General features: G+C 39.4%; 1 protein-coding gene across 1 annotated transcript; it reads right to left on the reverse strand.

Annotated features, from left to right (window-relative positions):
- Positions 1-15,203: 15,203 nt before the first annotated feature.
- LOC119409383 (G patch domain-containing protein 8) lies at positions 15,204-19,132 on the reverse strand (the record flags this gene model as incomplete). Its single annotated transcript, XM_037676262.1, is given in 1 exon segment — positions 15,204-19,132. A coding segment is annotated over 1 exon segment (2,134 nt), but the record flags the coding sequence as incomplete, so codon positions are not given.

A 19,132-nucleotide genomic window follows, 5' to 3' on the forward strand; every position in this document is an offset into this window, starting at 1 on the left:
TGCATGGGGGATGTATAAAGCAGAGCCTTCTTAGTTTATACACATCCCAGGAGAAATGTGATAAGTTGGCCTGCTTCAAGGCCAAAAGGGGAAGTCAGATTCAGATAAGCCACAGTTGTTTTTTGTGCAGGCAGACTGTTATTTTCTCGTCAGCCTTGAGTTCTGCTGGTACTTTCGATATCCAAATTGGGCAAATTTGTGGGCTTTCCGCTGGTCTGTGCTTATTATCTTCCTCCAAGGTCGATCCCAACATGCTGGCAAGTTCCAAAGCCGCAAGTGGCCTACGATTCTCATAAATCGCTTCCATCTAACGGTTGAGCTCGTAAACCAGCTGAGTCTGACAGCTCGAAGCACGAACTGATCCTTCACATAAGGTCGGCAGCTTCACCATGGCTGAAGCTGCCGCCGCCATCTTCCTTAGTAGCCGATAACATAGGTATCCGATGGTGCCAAAAAGCAGAAACCTTGCTATCATAAATCCAATGATCTTCGGCATCCTTCTGAGACAACACAGAAAGGCACGACATATCCATAACGTACCCGAGTTGTTGTTTTTTTCTCAGGCAGGAAAAAAAAAAAAGGTCTGATAGGAATTTTTTTGCCTCCAACTCCTACATGTGTCCATTTTACCACTTTTTTTAATCAATTGCGTTGAAAGTTCAGCTGACCAAATCCATGAGTAATTCACGATTCGGAAGATGTGTAAATAGAAGCTCGATACACAGGACAGAGGGCAAAAAAGCAGGAGGAAGGCAGGAGAGGGAAGAAAAAGCATCCATCTTGTTCGAGAGCAAGTGAGAAAAATACTTTACTTTTTATACTTTATATTTTTGCTATTTTTAGGTGTGACTGGGACCTTGAGTACACAGTTTCATTCCACCTCATGTACCACATGTGATGCAAATGACAATAAAGAACCTTGAACCTGAACCTTAACGAAAGGGGTATCCAGGTTGGGTCCCATGTTCATTCTTCTACTTAAACATAAGCAGGACGTTTGTTATTTCAATACAATGATTTGTGTGTGTGTGTGCATTGTTGTTGGGGAAAACAACAACCATACCTTAATGGTGTTAACAAAGTGACACTACAAAACCAGTAAGGCTTGGAAAAGAAGTATGTTTCCATGAAATGCTGACTTTTTTTTCAAATTTACTTAATAGTTTTTGTGCCTGAATAATAATAAAAAAAGCAGCATAAATAACTATCTCTGCCTGCTGCCATTGTCTTTACGTGTGGTCATGTTTGTGTGTGGTCATATGACCCAGAGAAGAGATTTTAATGAAGCTCTACGAATATTGTTCATCAAATGTTCATCTGCAACTGTCTACCTTTTGGAGTTAACCTGATTCAAGATGGCCACCACAGCTAACTGACTTTAATAAACACAAAGCAGTTTTGACAGATATTGAGCCAGCGTTTGGTGTGGTAGTAGCTGATAGTTATCTTCAATACATACCTTGAGCGCTAGCAGACTGCATGAGCTATTCAATTTAAAATTTGACCCAAACCCTTGGTGCTAACTCACTCTGTTAGCAAAATATCTTGTAAACCAACAGATGATTTTCAAATAAACTTACAGAAAGTAAACATTAAACAACTAATTAACTTTGGGAGACAACTAAATTTACGATGGCTGCCACAGCTAACAGGTCTTAGCAAACACAAAAAAGGCTATAACTCAGCCATTTTGAGCTAAAGCTTGGCGTGGTAGTAGCAGAGAGTCCTCCCCAACCCACACTCCAAGCACCAACAGATCATGAGATATTTTTGTATTGACATAGTTTCATGACTACAATCTCTTGTGAACAGTGGAAATTGTAACAAAGGTTAAGTAGTCACTTGATAAATTGAAATTAAATAATATTTCTAGCGCACTTCTGCTTTGATCGCAACCAACGAGTTAAAAATGACTTTTCAGTTCTTACATTAGTTTCACAGGATTTTTACTTAAGCGAAAACACATAAGAAATATAGAAATACTCTGGAAGTATAAGCTTGTTACAAAAAAAGGTTGATGAATTATTAATATAAGAACATAGTTTTTTGCACCTAATATATGTTACTGGTAGCTGTTTTTGATTGTGCATGTTCCACGTACTAGATATGAGTATTTATTAATAAAACATTTACATTTAGGTGCTGTCTCAACAGTTTATGACCACGACAGAACAATATGTACTAACATGACTTCAGCAGGCATTGGCAACATATTACCATCCACACAAGGTAAATTTTACTAAGAACTCGAACCCTGTGCTGTTGGCTGTCAAAGCTTTTTCCTGCTGCACGGAGGATGAGAAGGTTGTGAACAAATTGTGCTCGAGGGGAAGGATGAAAGCAAAGGGGCAGGGGATTCAGGATAACAGGGGCGATTGGATAATGAAGTGAGAAGAGAACAAGGTAAAGTCTGAGGATATCTTAATCTCCATCCCAGTTTTCTAGGATGAATTCCCTCTGGGCAGGTGGTGGCATTAGATAAACACACACAGTGATACTCTCCAGAAGACAAACAATTTGTTATGAATAACCACTGTGTCCACGATGTCATGGTAGTGACAATTTATACCTGTTAGATTTATATAGGAAGGAACTAAAGCCTGCTGGTTTTTCACAGTCTCCATTTGACATTGTTGTATGACTGATTTTGTATTAAAATACCAAATGCAAATATTTACTATTTATGTGTTATTTAGGTTTACAAGCAAAAATGCCAAACATTAGCTGATTTCAAGTATTCAAGTTTGCATTCTATCTGCCTCTCTTAGTAAATAATATATATCACTACTTCGCAGTTCGACTTTCGCGGACTCGTTCTTTCGGGGGTTTTCAAAGATTGTCAACTTTAATATTACTCACGTAATTGGGACGGTATTGGATAAAAAGTTAACGGGGGGAAAAAAAATTTGGGCAGACGCTGACATTTTGTAGTATTTTTTTCATTAAGCCAGACTGACTGTATCACCAGTCAAAAAAACAACTACACTACCCAGAAGCCAACAGTGCTTCTGGACGCTGCTTTCTGCCAAAATGGAGGGAAAGTTTTGCAACCCAAATCTATGCTATATATTAAGCTCACAGAAATGGCAGGAAAGTCGTAAATAATCCTGAAGCTTCCTGAAGCTCAATTATCCACGTGCACATCAACCTGGACAGGGCGGTGGGCTTCGTCGCTGCAGGGTAGGTCTGCAGAACCGGAACCGAGTTGCTGGTCTGCAGAGCTGGTGAGTAAAATGTTGCAGGACTGTACAGTACATATACGTACTGTATGTTGTTAAAATTATGTAGGTTTAAGAGTTTAGAACATTGCAAGAGTGTGGAAAGGGTTTATAAAGCCTTAAAATATGTATAAAATAAATATAAAGTTTCTACTTTGTGGTTTGTCACCTATTGCGGGAGTGTGTGGAACGTAACCCCCGCGATAATCGAGGGACTTCTGTATATCAGTAATAATAAAAAGTTTACTGTATAGTAAATCAATCGAGACTAGTAGTTGTTGACAACCCTACACATTTTGGTCAATTGTACTTACTTTTTAATGTTTTGAGGGAAAATGGTAATTAAATAAATGAGACACCATGAACCTTTATCTTAATTTTTTTTATTGCTGTTTTGTTTATTTCTTGCTCTTTTTTTGAACAAATATATAACATAATTTTCGTTTCGTTTATTTATTTTTTGGTTAAAACTGGCGCAACAGCCGACATAAATAAAGATGGACATAGCAACTTTCTTAACTTGGTTTGCCTAAAACTGAAGCCAAACTATGTGTTTTACCATGATGCATTTTTGGAACCAGAGTCTGTGCGATAAGGATGTGGGCATTTAAGTCCCGCCCACTCTCCAGCATACTATTATGGTGTTACATAACCCTTTCTTTTAAGGATGAAATGATTTGTTTGGCTAAACATGTTAAAAAAAAAGAATAAATGCACATCAAGGAAAGTGAATTTAATGAAATGACAAAATAAAAAAAACTAACAGCATTGTCCTGCTCATTTACATAGAGGGAGCAGAAGTTAACACTTTTGGTGGGACCAGCGGGCAGGGAAGGCTGGTCCCTCTCTAGCTTCGACTCATGAGTCACGTCAGAAGTCCATCAATATAAAGTGTTTGGAGTCTGTGCACTGAGGACGTAGGGCTGTAGCACTGATATAAAAGTCCCCCTACTCACTCTCCCAACTTACTAACACGCTGTCAAACTGTCAATCACAGAGTGACATGAAATGTGTTATATGCCTCAAATAACCAACTGAAATCAGACATGATTAAAAATGCATATTTGAACATACATTAATAAGTGAGGTTGGCCCAAAAGAAGCTGGGATTAGAACCCCACCCAGGGTCATAAAGGTTTGGTTTTTTTAGACAATCTTCAGAAATGAAAATAAATATAAAGTGTTTTTTTTATTTGTAAATTTTCATCATCGTGACAAAAGATTAAAAACGGCAACTTTAAGAGAATAAAAACAGCTTCTTCATTGTTGACGCTGCTTATCAGTTACATTTTTTTTTAGCATTGTTTGTGGACTTCAACCAGTATAATAGTCGGGGTCACAAGACTCAGCCATGTTGTGGGTGGAAAACCAAAAGAATTAGGATTAATGAATTTAAAGCAGTGGTGTCCTGGAGGACCACTATCCTGCATGCTTTAGTTGTTTCCACTGCTCTTCAGCAGGTCTTCAAGTTCTGCAGAAGCCGTGATCATTTAAATCAGGTGTGTTGAAGCAGAGAAACATCTAAACGAGCAGGATAGTGGCCATCAAGGACTGAACTCTAGATGTGTTTAAATTTAGATAAATTATTTTACACCGCAAACGTATAATGCCTCGCTCAGTCCTGTATACCAGCCTAAGTGCAGCAAATCAAAGAAAGCTAATTTTGCCCTACAAGTAATATTTGTGTTGTGTTAGCTTTGCTTTTACAGCTTAGCGAAAACCCATAAAAGCACAACACATGGAAACGCAGAAGAACACAGATCTGCACACAAACTGTGTGTGTTTCTCTCACACAAGCAAATGTTGTGATATCAGCTGTGGGTCGTTCAGCTCATTTTTCACTGGGCAGCAACATAGCAGCATAGCTCAGTGTGGCTCAGGAGAAAATGAAGGGACCAAGAGATTGGCTAAAAAGCTGGTGTGGAAAAGGGGATAAAAAAGATGCTTCAGAGATCATGAGATGTAGAAGCTGTGTGTGAGAGTAAAGCGTTGGTGCAAACAGGCATAGAATTAGGACATAACAAACTAAAAGTGAAAATTGATTTATTTTCCTGTTTATCCCCATGAGCTTTGGTTAGGAGGGTGAGAAGGACCCAAATGCAGGACCAAGAAGCAGAGAGGAGGCAGACTGAGAACATAAAGGGAGTTGTTTTATTAGGAATATTTAAACTAAGCGTGCTGCAGATTGCAGGCAATTGGAGCAAAACTTGACAGAATAAGAACTGGACTCAAAACTGGGTTAACAAGAGCAGGACAGACAAAAAAATAACCAGAATCTGTTGAGGAACAGCTGAAAACCTGGAACGATTTATACTGAAGGAGCGATTGCTGGAAACGGAGCGTGTGAGATGATTAAACGAACAAGAACAAGAAATACTCCTCTGAGGTTTTTACGTCTGAAAAGATGAACCACACTGAGATTTAACGTTTAGGCATAGACTGGGTTCATTTTGGTCTTGAACTGAAAGTTTAGACAATATCTAAAACTAGATTTAGACATCAAGTAAATGTCGACATTTGGCAGAGATTAGTAAAAATCAAAGCATAATGTCTGTCTTGTAGTGATGTTTGAATCCCACTGAGCTCCCACACAAACATCAAGAAACTTGTGGAGCAGACACTTCTCCCTAGTCCAGTGCTGTCTCCTTGGGCTTATACTGGGGCACCTGGATACTCACAAACAGACTGTACAATTCCTACTGATGTTGGCTAAAAAGTCCATAATGCTTAAATGGGTTGGTTGCAACGTGCTTTCAGTTGAGCTGTGGAAAAATATAATTTCTGAGGTTATTGTATTAGAAAGACTGAGATATTGTCTGAATGGAAACCAATGGGAACTAGTTCTGGATTGTCTCAAAATTATTATGTTTTGTTATTGTTCTTTTTTCTGTATAAATAATTAAAATGTCTAATAAACATTACATTAAAGGAACCTTTCACCTTCTAACATCAGTAGCGTATTTTTCGTACTATAAGGTGCACTTGAAAACCTTTAATTTTTCTCAAAAATTAGCAGTGAGCCTTATAATCCCGTTCGCCTTACAGTATGTCCTGTATTAATTGGTTGTGCTTATTGACCTCTAGCTGATTTATGTGGTACACGGCGCTCATAAATCTGTCAAAATGTTTTTGTTTATCTTAATGCACCTTATGATCCGGTGTGCCTTATAGTCCGAAAATTACGGTATGTGGTGCATTTCAAGGCATAATTTGAAATTCAGTCTGAAGGACGGATATTTTCTTTTAACACTTAAGTTCAGTTCTGTCTTTTACAGGAACGATAAGAAAGATAAGAAATAAGAAATGTATCTCAACAATGTGAACCTTGTTTGATATTTCTATGCTATGAAAAGACGTTTTGTGTCAATAAGTATCCTTGCATGTGGTGGCCATTGCATACTCTTTTTGTGTTATTTTTTTTCTCTGACATGTTTAAACCCGAACATTGGCAATTTAAAAATTAGATGGGAAAAAAGTTCATATCACAAATTAATGGTTTTTCAGTGTTAAATCCCTGGTTGGATCCAATGGTTATGAATATATATATCCAATAATTACTTTTGGAGAGTTTCATTTAATACATCAAGTGGTTAATGAGATATTTTGCTAACAGACAGATAGGATTAACACCAAAGTAAAAACAAAAATAAATCACTCAATGTGTAGTGCTCAAAGTATGAGTTGCGTATGATGCTCAACTATTACCACATCAGATTTTTGTTTAATACCTATGAAATTTGTGGAATTATAGTTATTTTTGATATGTTTGCTCAAGTGTAGTAGCATCTTGAATGGGTTAACTCCAAAAGTTAAACAGTTGTAGATGTGCATCAAATAATGAATTTGTTTGAATTTTTATGGGGTGTCATTTGCAAAAGTTGCACAATCAACAATTAACATCAATATTTTGGTTTACTTAGCTTTTAATAGGAAAAACAAATAGTTGTTTTTTTTCCAAAGTCATATTTTGACGATGTTATTCATACATTTATAAATGTCATAGATGCCAACTAAATATTTAATTTACAAGAGAAAAATTTAGTTTACAAAATAAAAACTTTACTAGCAAGTTGAATAGTTAGTAAACTAAATATTTAGGTGTAAAAAAAAAAATTATTTTATACCTAAATATTTAGTTAGTAAACTAATTTTTTAAAATAAATTTAATATTTAATTTACAACTAAATATTTAGTTTACTAACTAAATATTTAATTTATACCTAAATATTTAGTTAGTAAACTAAATATTTAATTTGCTAATTTTTTTTAGCTCGAACCTAAATATATATTTTCCAAACTAAACATTTAATTTCCAAAATAAATAGTTAATTTGCTAACTAAATATTTACCTCAGACCTAAATATTTAACTTTCTAGTTAAATATTTAACTTGTTGGCTAAATATTTAACTTGCTAGCTAAATAAGGTTCGTGGTAAATATTTAGTTAGCAAATTAAATATTTATTTTAGAAATTAGATGTTCAGTTTGGAAAATATATATTTAGGTTTGAGCTCAACATTTATTTAGCAAATTAAATATTTACTTAGTAAACTAAATATTTAGTTGTAAATTAAATATTTAGTTTACAACTAAATATTTAGTTTACAACTAAATATTTAATTTACAACTAAATATTTAGTTTACAACTAAATATTTAACTTGCTTGTTAAGTTTTTGTTTGTAAACTAAATATTTATCTTGTAAATTAAATATTTAGTTGGGAACTATAAACTATGAAATTTATAAATGTATGAATAACATGGTGAAAATACAACTTTGAAAACAAACAAAAAAATGTAATTAAAAGCTAAATAAACCAAAAATATTGATGTTAATTTTTGACTGTCCAACTTTACAAACGGCACCCCATACATTTCCTTCAAATCAGTCTGTTGGTTTATGAGATATTTTGCCAACGCTACAGACAAACAAACACACAAACATGTTCAAATACACAAAAGTACATACAAATTCAAGGACCATGACAATCACTACTGTATGTGAAGCTGTTTTTATAAACACATTTGTATCTTGTGTATTTGACAGTATGGCAGTAAACCCATCGAAATTGAAAAGGAAGCAGTAGTGGGGAAAAAAATTACAAAACAGTATAAAGCAAAAAAAAAAAAAAAAAAGTGTATGTGAGGATAAGGTGACTGTAGGGAAAAAAACAAATAACAGAGAAAGCCAGAGTGAAATAAAATGACAAAGTCAGTCAAAAGGAAAAATAATTGAAAAAATATCAAAACAGAAAGATGAAGGGCACCTGTTATTGCAAGATTACGAAGACAGATGTGCAGGAGAGCGAGACTGCTGCAGTGCACAGGACGAGCCGAAGCATCAGGACAGAAAGAGGAAAACAAAAAGACAGCACGAGAGTGAGAGTGCGTTAAGCCCTGCGCTGCAGACACACGTTACAGATCTCCAGGGAGCCGGTGGCAGATCAGCACAGGATCAATGTGCTGCACCTCTGCAGCGACGCAGCACTCCTTCCATTCCCACACATTCCTCATGAGTGCATGTCTGAGCATGTGATCAGTTGGAGCTGGCATAACTGAGGACCAGGAAAGCTGCATGGCTGAAATGCAGCCCTCATGGATTCACTTGTGCTTTCTTTACTCTTTCAAGTCAAAATGGCAGCCATAAAATAGGCCATTTATTTTGAAATGCTCATCAACAGACTTGTCCAAAACAAATTAATTTTACAAGCACAAGCTGAAAGTGACCAGCATGCAATGCGACGTAAGTGATGGAAGTCCTTCGTGCGAGAAAAAGGATCTGTTTATTTCCTGCACCCTCCCATCATAACCATTAAAGAGAAAAGCATTACACTGACCTGAGATCAGTGCTTGGGGAGCCCAGATCCAAGTGCCTGTAACTCAATCTTATTAGAGCGTTAAGTCATTACTGCATGTACACACAGAGGCCCCACAATGCAATTAGCCATTAGCCCATCACACTAACAAAGCATGGCTAATTAGTGGATCTCAGGCGCAAAGGGAGCAGAACAAAAACATATTCTAGACCCCCATCAACACTCTCGCTGATAATCAAGTGTCAGGTGTTTATTAGATGTCAGTTTGTACTCGAGTGAGCTGTTTATGTGGATAAAAATTGAATGTAGGGAATCACATGGAAAAAATAAGCATAATATCCTGTCATATGAATGATACACACACACACACACATAGATATATACACACACACAAACACTTCCTGACAGAAGGATTTTTCAAAATAAAGGTAAGTTAAATCTTTTGCTTGTGTGTTTTCTGAATGCTGCAGACATTAAGGGGATTGTTCAGATCATTTGGAAGTTGTGTTCGGAAGAAAGATGAGCAAATAACATCTTACCTGCTGTAGATAACTCTTTATTTTTAGCAGCCTCATTTTGGAATGAATAAGTTTAATTTGGAACTGTTCTGTTAAAGTTTATATAAAAAAAGCACAAAGTGAAAGTGGAAACTATGAACGTGGGGGAGCTCAGCTGTCAGATTAACCCTCCTTGTCCATCCTCTGGATCAGTGAAAATCAAGGAATACAAAAATCTACTGCTAGCAAAACAGGAGCACACATCTCTGTACCAGAAACCTGTCTCATTAGAGGGTTGTTCAAATACAGGACTTGGGGTGAGTAAACTTTAACTACCGTAATTTCCGGACTATTGAGCACACCTGAATATAAGCCGCGTCCAATACAAATAAACAAATAAATAAATATGTACACATATAGGCCGTGCTTGTCAATAAGCCATGGGTGTCCACATTGTAACATGAGATATTTACACAGAAATAATTTTTAAATTGTTAATTAAATACGTACCAGTATCATACACAAATAAAGACAATTTTTTTTTTTCTTCTGAATAGTAACACGGCTGGTAAAAAAATTAATAAATACAGCAGCATCAGGAGTCATTGATCCCTATCTTCTATCGAGGATGTTGGACAGCTTGTGCTGTCCTCCATAAAAAATGTCCTCCATTTTGTTTTGTTTTTATTTATACAGGTAGTCTCATTGAGTTACAAGGACCCCCTCCCCAAGAGCGATGTGTAATGGGCAGCTATGTGAGCGCCCGGGTGTGACGAGGCTAAATGTTTTGGCTGCATGAAGCTTGTTAGCCCATCAAAAAAAATTCCATAAATTAGCTGCAGCATTGTATAAGCTGCAGAGTTCAAATCGTGTGAAAAAAGTAGTGGCTTATAGTCTGGAAATTATGGTAAAAGTCTTCATCCCATCCATGTAGATACTGTCAGTTTTTAAGCAAAAACATAAAACAGGCAAAGGTTCTGATAGTTGAGATTAGCCCTAGTAAGGACTGCTTTCTCTGCTTTTAGCTTGTCTTTTTGCTGAGACGTATTGTGCAATATTAATTAGGCCAATTTGATTAATCAACAAAAGCAGCACCCATCATGAGAAGCATGAGCTGAGAACTGCAATTTAGTTTTATTATATTTGTGTTTTCTTCTCGGTTTGGAAGGGTGGAAAGAGTAATCGGTAACAAGTAAGGTGTTCTTATGGTGGGTTCTGGTGAAGATTGGACCCAGGAAAGCAGCCATAAATAAGGAGCTCCAGTAAAAAAAATAAAAAAATAAAGAAGATTTATTAAAGAAGAAAAAAGGTTGATGTGGCAGCAAAAACTTTGAAAAAATAAAATGTAACCCTGGTCATACATGAAACATAAATATGGACTGCTAGATGAAGGCAAAAGCAGAATATAAATGGACTGAGGTTGGTGGAGGCATCTGGGCAAAATAACAACAGGGAACAGGTGTGAGTGGGAGGGGCAGGGCTAAGGAGCAGAGGCCGACTGTGGACAAGTACCGACTGCAGGCAAGGGGCTGATGGCATAAAGGAGATGAACTGAACATGAAGAATCAAATGAAAACATATGGACCAATATGACAAGTGTCAAAAACACAAATAAATAAAATCACAAAAACTCAGCATCCTGACGTTTGAACCTTTCCACAGAACCCCTCTTCAAAAGATCTGAACTATTGCTTTAAGCTGATGAAGCGGCTCGGACTTGTTCACCTGAGAGTTGAGACAGAGTGTTAGCCATGTTGGTCTCTCTAACGGTACCAGAAGTGAATTATGCTTGGCCCAGGAAGATCAAAGTACAAGTCTGACAAGAACTGAGAGACCTCCAAGAAACTTGGGCTAGCAAGCTTGTGGAAACACACACACACACACACATATGCACACGCACACTTTTCGAAGACCAAAGAAACTACTCTTTGAGCTCTCCATCATTTTTTAAAGAGTTCTGACTGAGCTTGCATAGAAAATGCCTTCCTAAGGCAAAATGCACATTCGAACACACACACCTCACAGTGCAGCAATCGCAAAGACATATTCGTAACTGCATGTGACAAAACAAATTGGAATGAGACACAGCACCACCGCCGTTCATTAGAGAGAATCATATTTTATGAAGCAATTCTCAGGAAGTAAGTGCAGCACTGACCCTCCAGCCCCACCCCAGACAGACAATGTCAAAGAAACTAACACATTTAAATTAGGGCATAGACCAGACCAGTCTGGGCTAGGAGCAACATCACCCTACTAGCAACTCGCCTTAGCAACCCGAAAGTAGGCCTGTAGTGTTGGCGAGGTTACTGGAGCAGAGCCGGGCCTTGTACAATGGTGAGAACACACTCTGGATTCTGTGGGTATAAGTGTCCTGTCACTGCAGTAGAGTAAGCTTTTTATGGTGCAACATGCAGACCCTGGACATGACAAGTGCTACGTGTGACACTCCTGTATTTCCTTGATATAAATCATGGCCAATTTCAGCCAATGAGGACCCTGTTTGATTTCTGGAGCGCCACATGTATTGGTTACCAGGTCACGGGCCATAAGGGGCGGGTGGGTGAATGATCTTGAGGCTGCATTAGGATCATTTACAAACTGTTCTAGACTGGACTGGGTGATTTCATGCATGCCTTTTGACCAAAGAGCGAATCTAATAAATCAAAGCCGATCACAACAAAGCTGTAAATTAAAGGAGCAAGCAAGCAAAATAAAACAAATTGAACGTGACTCCTCTAAACAGAAAGTGATTTATGAGAAGCGGCAGGAGAGACAAGACGACGGACAGCTCAAAACAAGCAGAATATTCATAGTGAATGCTTTCAGCTCCCTCAGGTGGACAAAATTCGACACCAAGGACACTTTTAATAACAGAGCAGCAATCGAATGAGCGTGCATTTGCAAAGCTTGTGTGGGACAATAAGACTTCTCGAGACGTTGATTTGAATTGCAGCTGAGTGAGTGTTAACGGAGGATGAGGATCATCGCCTGGGTGATTGGGTGTTAAATATGCATGCACAGCAAATGTGTGTGTATGCATTTTTCAGAAATTGCAGATGAAAAACAAGCAAAAGAGAGCATTGCAAACTCATGCTGCTGCGTACTGTTGATTGAAATTCATGCAGTGCATCATCTCTCTGCTTAGCATCAAACATTTCAATTCAATATTAGAAATGGGCAAGCACTGACAAAGTTTCAACCTGGTTCTGGCCATCACTGATAAAAAGCTTTGGAAATAACATGCGATGCAACTTGATACAGATGACTTCAGGATTAATCAACACAAAGACTTTAAGACGTTCAATGCTAAACCAGTCCAGTCTAGATCTGCACTGATAGCAGACGTGTTGCCACCATGCTGCTCCTCAACATTTTACCAAAACGTTGCTGTTTTTAATTCATTATTTAAAATCTTCCATTTCTCATTCATTAAGTTTGGCACAGGTGGCAAATATTTGACCAGGGATTCACAGAAAGTGAAGGACATTATGCTATATTACCCAGCAGAGACCAGGTGATGGCGGTGCAGAGGACACCATGGCAACACCATTCAAAATGCCATGGCAACACCATAGCAACTGTGGCCCCACTTGCTCGCTGGTGGTGTGGTACAGCCCAGACTTGCTACAGTGGTGTGGTCGTCAGATGCACACTTCAGTCACATCAGTAATAGTAACATTGTTCAGTAATTATTTTATCAACCAGTGAATTGATCATCATCAACAACAATCAGTCAAAAGGAGCAAGAACACAGTATCTACTGGTCTCTGTTTTTTGCTAAGTGAGAGACAAAGAGATGGGCTGATGTATACATATAAAAAAGTGATCAAAAGGAAATAAGGTCAACAAATGGCTTGAATAACAAAAAGATGTGACCACTTGGCGATAGAAGTTTAAACTAAGAGAGCTATAGATGATACAAAGATTGGTCATGAAAACCAGGAGAAAAGAGAAGAAAAACAACCAGATGTGTAAAATAAAAAAAAAACGTATTGATAAGTGATATGAGAAAATGCGATGCTAGGTAGTTCTAGAGAAGTGATGGACTGAAAGCCGTAGTAGATACAGATGAATAAAGAGTTTTGACCTTTACTTGTCTTTTTTGGCACAGGCACTAATGTCTTCACAGTCATATAGGAGGAATCAAAATTCAAAAATGATTTCCGAGTCTAGAATTGCTACAAAGCTAAAACATTTAAAACTATTTCATCTAACACTTCCTCCAAATATACCAAACTTAACTAATATATATATATACCTGTATGTATATATGTATATATTTATTTGTACATATATTTTTCTTGATAGATAAATGATAGAATTCAAATGATGGTTGAATACAATAAAATATCTCAGTTAAATCACAGTATAACATGGTTCATTCTCAAAAACATAGTATATTTCAATATATTCTTTTTTTTTTTCTCAGCATATAATAAAATAAATAAAACATAATTAGCCAGAGGGTTTTTAAAGAGTCAGTTCTGTTCATGCAGTCACAGACTTAAGTATTAGTGCCTCAGAAAAACTCAATGATGCTCAATGACAAACCAGGTTTAAGCCCTGTTAGTTGGTTGAAAATAACTGTGTTGTGTTACACAGGAAACAGTCGGACTGTTGCCGTGGTTTCCACTGCTGGGGTGCAGAGTAGAGTGCACTTGCTATCTCACAGAAAAAGGTGGATGTCCTGGTTCCCAAATGCTACAACTGACCTACACAGCCCTCCCGCCGCACAAATCTTGGCAATTTCATTCCGCTAAACATGCAATGAGTCTTGGACGTTCCAAAGGGGATGGGAAAGAGCCAAAGCATTTCTCTAAAAACATGTCGTTTTAAAAATAGCCCCACAGAGACTTACAAAAAAAGCAATCCATGTGCAGATAAAAGGTACAGTCTGACCTCAAGAAGGGCAAAAGAGTGAAAAAAGGGGACGTGAAAAAGGTCGACTAACCCTCCGATCTGTGACGACATGCACAAACACAATGCACAGCCCCTCGCATAGCAGGTCAAACTCCCCTCCTTCTAGCCTTTACAAACAGCATTCAAAAAAACTAAAACTACAAAGTAAGAAGGTGTTCTTTTGCTACATTGGTTCAACATTACATTCAACTACGATAGACAAACGGCTGGGCTGTGGCTGGTCTTAGCGTGAGAGATGAAGAGGATATGTTGAGGTCATGAAAATAGTATTTGCACTGCAACGTTTGTACAGCTAAACAGTGGATGGCTTTTGGCACAGAAGGTACAACGCTACATATCACTACTAAGTCTTGAACATGTAGCATTTTTAAAATTTATTACCTGTAGCCAAAAGTTGTAGACTTAATCCATTTGTGAACATCCATATCTGACCAAATTAGTTTAAAAGTCTTCTGCTAGTAAAAACTGAAGTGAAACATCTGACCCTGAATCAAACAACATATCCAGTTTTAAATCCAAAGAAAAGCAACTACAATGATGTGCCACTGCATCACTGTCACATTGAAGGTGGGAATATTGCTCAAAGTCAAACAATCACTCGATAATCTCAATCATAGGAGTTATCGCTGACTGCATTCACTGATATTTCAGCTACTGTATATGCACCTCAAAACATTCACAGTATGTCATTCTGTCTTATTTGCCAAAAAAGGAACAAGACAAAGCAGGATGATCACTTCCGTACAAGTGTTTTTTTTTTTCTTTCTTTTTTTTTTAAACAATTTGAACCTTGGTTAATGGGAAATTTATCATTTACAACAGCAACATTAGTTATCACGTGAAGAGCTGTGTCAGCAAAATATGTTACCTTGAAATTGTGCATTTACAACTGTGGCACACATGACTGAAAAATACAACGAGGAATTGTGCTTCACATAATCCATCATCCACAAACTCAGCCAAGACACATAATAGTGTCAACACAGAATTGCATCCTAAGAGAGCTTTAAAATACACAGCTCCTGGTTTGAAACCCCCTAGTTCCTCAGAATAAATCCTGACTGAACAATTTCATAGAAGTAATTAAGTTCATAGCTGCATACTACTTCAAACCTGTCCTGTTTCTACAAATAAAGCAAGCACAAGCTTCCTGCACCTGTCTCAAAAGCTTATTTGAATATTATGCAGCCATCTAGTGCCAATTACAGATATTGCACTAATCATCCCCTGGATCCGCTTACATGAGGATGAAATTATGTGTTGTTCACACATCCAGACAAAAGACAAGATTTTATCACAAAAATTACTTGAAAACCAATTTTGTGTAAAAGCTCAAAAGTGGAAATTTGGCATTGCTATTAAATCAATCCCACTTCCAACACTAGCCACATCCAGCCTCCTATTAAAACATGAACACAGTCAGAGAAACATTTGGACAGAATAAAAAGAGGGATGGGGAGAGATGTCTGAATAAGAAATAAAAATAAAGACAGACATAGAAATAAATTTTGCTACATGTCTTTTTTTGTTGTTGTTGTTTTTCTTTTAAGTTGTTTTGTTCAGATTCTTTGAAACTTGGAACAATTTCCCAGTTGGACCAGAGGTGACATGACAAGCTCCAGCAGGGTAGAGGAAAAAAGGTTCCTGTTCAATGTGACTGGTTAAAAGTTTTTTTTTTTTTTTTTTGTAAAACATGACATCATATCAGATGGTCCTGGGGTAGAGCTAGATGGGTCTGATGTGTCAAGAGGCCAAAGGGCAAATAATTAGCACTGTGCTCACTGTCCATAGAATGGTGATCAGGCAGACAGTGCATGAGAGAGAGGTGACTGCATTGCTTTTTCTTAAAAAAGGGAAGAAGAGGGAGTAGTCTCTCAAACACCAAGAAGCAGTCCTCCATTCCGGTTCAAAAGCCAACAGCCCATGAGGACAATGAGCCAGACTCTACAGACCAAACATCGGCATGTTTTGAGAAAAGGTGGGTCTCTCCTCATCCCAGAGATGTGTGTTTTCAAAGCCAGAGGGAGGGAGACGTTTTGAGCATACTGTGTGTGTGTGTGTTTTGTGTGTGCAGATATGTGCGTGTGCATACGTGACATCATTACTCACAGGTTGGAGACTACTGTTATCCAAAGTTGTGACTTGGGGAGGGGAGGAGAATCGAAGATGACATCACAAACCTCATTTCTGAGCATAGAAGAAGTTCTGGGGCTGGTGTCCCCGGTGATGCAGCCTCACCTTCGCTCTCATCGTCATGGGAACCATCCAGACGGATGTAGCTAACCCTTGTGTGGCATCTCACCGTCGCTCTCATAAGTACACGTACAATAGAGCGGGTGGCAGTAGTGTTGCCCTCACTGAGAGTAGTGTTAGCAATAGAACTACTGTCCATATTAGTTCCTGTAGTGATGGATGCTAACTGATTACCTATGGTCACCAAGGCAGCCATATCATTGTTGTCGTCCCTGGCTCCAGCTGCCATGGCACCATGGTTTTCAATAGCATTGGTGCTTGCTCCCACGTCTCCCTCTCTCCTCTCCCCCTGTCATACCTCACTCTCCAGGCTGGAGAAGTGGGCTGACCCTCGACGTGAGCACAGGCTCTTGGCTTTGAGTGGCAGGTGGGGAGAATAGAACCTCCGTGGCTGTGGCACAGAGCGCAGTCTCTGATACTGAAGTTTGGCACTGGCTGTAGCCTGAGCCTGGCCTGCCATCCCCACCCCTGCTGGTGGTGAGATGGAGGCTGAAGATGGGGGAGGTGGGATGGGCATCGGGAGGGAAGTGGGAGACATAGATGGCTGCTGTGGTGGTGATGGTGAAGGTTGTAGTTGATGGTCTGTAGGCTGTGTGTTGAGGCTGAGGTTAGATTGGCTGCCTGATTTGGCTTGATTGGAATCTGGTTTGGGAGGCAAAGGCTTTGGACGTGAACCCCCGCTGAAGCTTTGACAGTGGGGGAGAAGCTCTTCTTGGCTACGGGAAAGGGCTGAGGCTCCTCTCTTGGAGTGGGAGGTGTGTGAGCGACTATGGGAGTGTGGATAAGGATGTGGTTGGGGGTAAAGGCTACAAGAGCACACAGTTGCCCGTCCTGCTTCCTCCGCTCTTTCCCTACTTCGTCCTTTCCTCTTACCTCCACCACTCTTCCATTTTTTCTCTCCCTTCACAGGAATTTTGTCCATAGACCAGTAACGTCTAGGTGGGGGGAAAGCTGTTGGAGGTAGGGGCCACTGGGAGTCCAGCCCTCCACTCCCTCCTCCTGGTGCCCAACCAACGCCGTGTCCAGATCCACAGAAATCAGTACCAATCCATCCCTCTGCACGAGTTCCAAGTAATGAATCATCTCGACTATTGATGCTGCCTCCCTTCTCTCTTGATGGGTAGGTACCAAAGAACCAACCTCCCCCTCCAATTCCCCCTATCCCAGTGCCGCTCCCTCCTGCACCTTCTTCCCAATATCTTTCAAAACGACCAAACTCCCCTGAAGAGCCCTCATCTGAGTAGCTGTCATCCACCCTGGCCCTGTCCCTCTCTGACTCAGAAACAGCCCCCCTACCCAACCTCCTTCCCCTATTCTCCAAACGCTCCCTCACTCTATCCCTCTCTTCTTCCTCCTCCTCCTCATCATCATCATCATCATTGTCATCAACATCATCTTCATCTGAGTCCCATTCATGGAAGGACAGCCCTTCTCTTGTCTGTGCTTTCTCTTTTTCATAATGCATCAACAGAGGACGACGCTCTCCTACTTTGCCACTGTCTTCTCGATCCAACCCTCCACTTTTTTGTCGCTTGGAGGACGGAAGGAGTGGGTGGAGAGACAATGGAGGAGCATTCGAGTCACCTCCTCTTCCATTCATCCAAAATTTGACAGATGCAGGAAACTTATTGGGGTTGGGGTAGCGTTTACTGAGGGTGCGATATCTAGAATGAGAGTGTGAAGATTTTGGACGCCTCTCCCTACTTCTTCCACTGTCTTCCTCATCCCTGTCATTGTCCTCCTCTGCTCCTTCTCTTCTGCCTCGTTCTCTTTCTCCCTCCCATGAATCCCGCCCCTTCTCACCAAATGTGCTGCCATACTGGGCAGAAAAGGAAGAGTAGTCTTGCATTCCTCCATCTCTATCTCTCTCTGTCTCACCTTCCCTCTCAGGTTCTACATCCCCATCTTCTGGCTCAGACCGTTTCCCCCCAGTTGATTTCTTATGCTTCTTTGTTTTCAGTGCCTTCTTCTTTTTCTTTTTCACCTTTCTGCGCTTCCTTTCTCTCTCACGCTCTCTTTCTCTTTCTTCCCTCTTTTTCCTCTTTTTGTTCTTTTTCTTTTTCTTCTTCTCTTTCTCCTTTTCTTTTCTCCTCTTCTTTTCCCTCTTTTGCCTGTCAGCATCACCACCTGTTCCACTCCTCTCCCTTTCACTCCAGCTTGCCCACCACTCTTGGAGCTGAGACAGTTGGCTCCCGCCTCTTTCCCTTCCCCGTTCTCTTTCTCTGTCGCCCCAGGATGTGCGTGGTTTCCTGGGAGGTACTGGTGGTGGCAAGCGGCCATGACTGAAGGAACGAGGCCGGATGATTGAGCGTTCCCTCTCTCTTCCTCTCCCTAAGAGAAGGCTTGACTCTTCTGTCAGCTCTTCATCATCATCGTCATCTTCCTCATCAAGTCCTCCAGTCCTATCTCGTGTGCTCCTGGACGAG

Source organism: Nematolebias whitei, chromosome 5, assembly GCF_014905685.2.
Source record: "Nematolebias whitei isolate Nwh7 chromosome 5, NemWhi1, whole genome shotgun sequence".
Taxonomy (NCBI): domain Eukaryota; kingdom Metazoa; phylum Chordata; class Actinopteri; order Cyprinodontiformes; family Rivulidae; genus Nematolebias; species Nematolebias whitei.